The 4,128-nt window shown below is 40.1% G+C and overlaps 1 protein-coding gene across 1 annotated transcript; it reads right to left on the bottom strand.

The window, feature by feature from the left end:
• Positions 1-1,445: 1,445 nt before the first annotated feature.
• LOC110030646 (aspartic proteinase CDR1-like) lies at positions 1,446-2,966 on the bottom strand. The gene has a single exon (XM_020733457.1). The coding sequence runs from the start codon at positions 2,919-2,921 to the stop codon at positions 1,620-1,622; it is 1,302 nt and encodes a 433-aa protein (XP_020589116.1). The 5' UTR covers positions 2,922-2,966; the 3' UTR covers positions 1,446-1,619.
• Between the last annotated feature and the right edge of the window lie 1,162 nt (positions 2,967-4,128).

The following is a 4,128-nucleotide window of genomic DNA, read 5'->3' on the forward strand; positions in this document are numbered from 1 at the left end:
ACGGCGTTTTCAAAAACGCCGCCGCACTTATAAGCTGTCCCAAACGGGGTCTTAATCTTTTAGCTAGTTGCAGTTTTCATTGGTTATAGTTTGGATGGAGCTTTAATTCTTTCTCTACTTCATTCCTTCTTGTTGGATGATATAATTTGTCCTTGTTGAAGTTATTGAGGCTTAGTTGTGGTGATTTGGTTTTCTGCAAAGGCTTCAGCTGAGATTTTCACTGTTATGGATAAAAACTATGTTAGTTATTGTTTGTTCTCCTGCTTTCGGATTGATCATATTTCTCTTCTTTGTTTTGTTAGTATTGGGTTGATTTGAAGCTAAGCCTAATTGCAAAGTCATTTCTTTTTGGGACGAATCTCTTTACTTTTCTAAAGCCTTTGTTGTAGTGTATTTTTTGGTCTTTTTTGTTGCACATTTGGTTGGCCTTACTTGTCGAATAAGAGTTGGGATCTTATGAAGTTTGTGCTAGAAAAAATACATATTGCATTAAATGGCCTCTTTCCTCTATTTGTTAAAGCTTTCTACCTTTGATGGTTTGTTGGTGATGTCATTTCTCTGTTATGGCTTTCATGTTAGAGATAGAGATATATTGCTAAAAATATTTTCTTTGTTTATTTTGTCTTTAATGATTTGTTCTGTAATTTCCTTTTTTTTAAGTTCCTTCTTCATATTTGAGAAATTTTTGACATTTATTTTTGCATTAATATTAAAGTTGGGGGTGACTCTCATTTTCCCCAAAATAATCATCAATTATACAAGTAAAAAAAAAAAAAGTTATTGCTACACAACCACACTTAGGGGTAACGAACCGAACACGAACGAACAAAGCTTATGTTCGTGTTCGGTTTGTTTGAAATTTAATTTGTTTGAAATAAGCTCGTGTTTGAAATTGTTCGTGAAGTCACTTGTACATGTTCTTTTCGTGTTCTTTTCTTAAAATACTAGCCAAACACAAGCTGTTTGCGAACGATGAGCCAGTTTGACATCCCTAATATTAATATATATAAATAATATATTATATTAATTATATAACTTATATTATATAAATATATAATATTTATATTAGTATATTACTAATATAGTATATTAATATATTATTATTATTAATTTATTATATATTATAATTTATAAAATTTAATTTTTTAAAATATTATAAATTTTTTATATTTAATTATTTTAAATTATTTTATATTTTGAGCAAAAACGATTCGAACACGAACGAACGCATCACTGTTCGTGGTTGGTTCGTTTGACTAAACCAAAGAAAAAAATTTTTTCATGTTTGTCTGTTTACTTATCGAACGAATCAAACACGAACTCATTGACAAACCGAATAGTAACTGTTCTCTAACAATGAGTTTTTTTTATAGTCTTAACCACACTTTAAGCAAACATACACTTTTAACAGGCATACAACCGCACCAACGTAATAATCTCTCCATTATTGCTCTCACAATCCTTTTGACATCAACTTATTTTTCCTACTCTTTTAGCTAATGAACTTTGTGTCAAATTGAATTCTTCCAAAACTTCTCCACATCATTCCATTTTATTTCAATACATTCCATCTTGCCCCTACACTGCACTCTTATCATAATACTAATAAAACTTTATAATCACCTGCGCAATTTGGCGCAGTCAGCAGGCTTAAAATCCACCTTCCTCCCCCCAACATCAAATCCAATATGCAAATTCTGCTGCGCCATATTCCCAAAAATCGCCGTCCCGTTCGTCCCCTGCATCGCCAAGCACACCAAGCCCTCCTCCGACGGCACCGTAAACGCATTCAACGGCCTCAACACCACCTCCGCCCCTCCGGCGAACTGAAACGTGATGTCCGGAAACACCTCCCTCCTCCTCCCCTCATAACACTTGAAAGTATTCCCCGCATCCATCTTCCATGGCAACCCCATCACCTCCCCAATCACATCCCCCATCTCCTCAAAAACTTCACTTTTAATAAGCGAAACCGTTGTCCCCGAATCAATGAACATGTTCCCTTCCCCTCCCTCCTTCCCCCTCACATCCAACTTCCTCCCTCCGATGCTTATCGCCTCCAATGTCACGAAATAGAATGTCTTGTCCTCCTTCTCCACCAGCGGGGTGGACACCACGTTGCGCCCTGAAACTACCGCTTTTGCCCCAAAGTTCATGAAACTGGTGGACGTGTTGTCCTGAAATGGCGATAAGCAGTAGGAGAATCTCTGGTTTGTGTCAGGAGTGAGTTTACTGATTTGAGAGGCGAGGGAGAAACTCATTCCTCCGAGACCGGCTAGGCCGAACAGCTCTCCGTCGAAGCTGGGGCTGTTGTTGTATCCACAGCCGAAGATCATATCCGGGATGGAGATTGGTTCGCCGTTAGTGGATTCGAAGGTGAGCGTTTCAGTGGAGAGGATTCCGGAGGAGAACGATCCGTCGCCATAGCAGTATTCGTAGGAACAGAATGGGGTTTCGGCGCTTGCGGTGGGATTGAAAAGTTTGCGTTTTTGGGACGTGGGGGGGAGGGATTGGAAGGAGGAAGAGAGAAATGGGTTAAAAAGATGAACTTTGCGGGTGAGGCAGTCGGAACAGGGGAGGCAACGGAGCCACGTGAGGTCGCTGCCGGTGTCCATGACAGCGAGGACTTGGACCGGGGGAGTTCCGATGGAGAATCGCATGAGGTGGGAGGCGTTGGGGGGGATGATTGGGGAGATGATAGTGGAAGGGGAGGAGAGAGTTTGGCTGCGTGATAACGCGTGAGAAGCCTTGGATAAGAGACGGCGGAGGTGGGGAATGGCGGAGAGGTTGGTGGTGGGCTGGAGGAGGGAATCCTTATGGATGAGTTCGATGGTGAAACCATACAATGGGGAGATGGAAGCAAACAGAGGTGGGAAGAGGAGGAGGAGGAGGAAGGAGAAAGAAAGGAGTTTGGGTGCCATGCTACAGGGAAGAAGATGCCAGCGGTTGTGATTATGAATGGTGGAGGTAGATGAGGGTAAGCGAAAGTTGATGAACAAATGTCATGATACATATATAGTAGCCGTTGGAAATTAAGGACTCATTCAAAATAATATTTTTCATAGATCAAATATCTAATAGAACATTTAAGAAATTAACTAGTATTGCTTTGTTATAAAAGGCCATTTTATTAATATTCACCTAATGCAATATTTATGAAACAATAATTGCTTTTAAATTCATTCTAAACTTGGCTTAGAATTTAAAATTGCTAAGTGGAGGTCGTTTATGTTGGCCATGACGCGATAGAAGCTGCAATAGGTGGCCAAATATGTCATATTTTTATGTCATAGACTTGACCAGATGTAAATTTTAAAAGAAAATTATAACTAAAACCTGTCAAAATAAATTTCATGGTCGCCAGACTTCTGATTTCAATAAGTTTATATCAAGTTTATTTCCTTGACATGATGGGTTTTAAACAATTATAAATGGAATGATTCAAAGTAAAATAAGACCAAACTAAATATTGAAGAATGATTAGAAAGTTCAACATATTATGCGAAAAGTGATATAATCGGACGTTATATTATTATAGTCGAATCCAGCATTTTGATAAGAGAGAATCCAATAAGTCAAGATCATCTAAGACAACAAAATGTGGAATAAACAAATTATGATTCGAAAATTAACATGGGTTTTTAGATGAAGGGCCCGTTTGAGGCGGTTTATAAGTGCGGGCGGCATTTTGAAAACGCCGCTGTCCTGTTTGGTTCGCACTTATGCACAGCTTATAGAAAACTGCGTTTTGAAATTTGTAAAAGACGCGGCCCGCGGGAGAACCTTCACGGGCCGCGTTTTTTATTGGATTATTTACTCCCGTGGCCTTCGTCGCCATTTCTCCTTCGCATTTCACTTTCAAAGAGCGGAATCGTCGCCGTTTGCCGAGTTTGCTTCGGCGTTCGTGGAGGCTTTGGTCGCCGAGTTCGCTTCGGCATTCTGGGTTGATGAGTTCGCCGCCATGGATCTCCTGGGCTGCCTCGACACCTTTTGGTGCTCCATACCCTTCTACATCGACGACTCCAACTGCAAGCTCCTCTCCCGTACATACACAAGAGTCGATCACAGCAGCCTCAAATCCCGTATGCTCAGCTCCTGCATCTCCAATGGCCTCCGTTTCCACCAATC

This window comes from Phalaenopsis equestris, unplaced genomic scaffold, assembly GCF_001263595.1.
Source record: "Phalaenopsis equestris unplaced genomic scaffold, ASM126359v1 Scaffold000745, whole genome shotgun sequence".
NCBI classification, from domain to species: Eukaryota; Viridiplantae; Streptophyta; class Magnoliopsida; order Asparagales; family Orchidaceae; genus Phalaenopsis; species Phalaenopsis equestris.

What these genes read in the sequence shown, in the direction of transcription:
- LOC110030646 (XM_020733457.1), bottom strand. Translation starts at nt 2,921, where the DNA reads ATGGCACCCAAACTCCTTTCTTTCTCCTTCCTCCTCCTCCTCCTCTTC.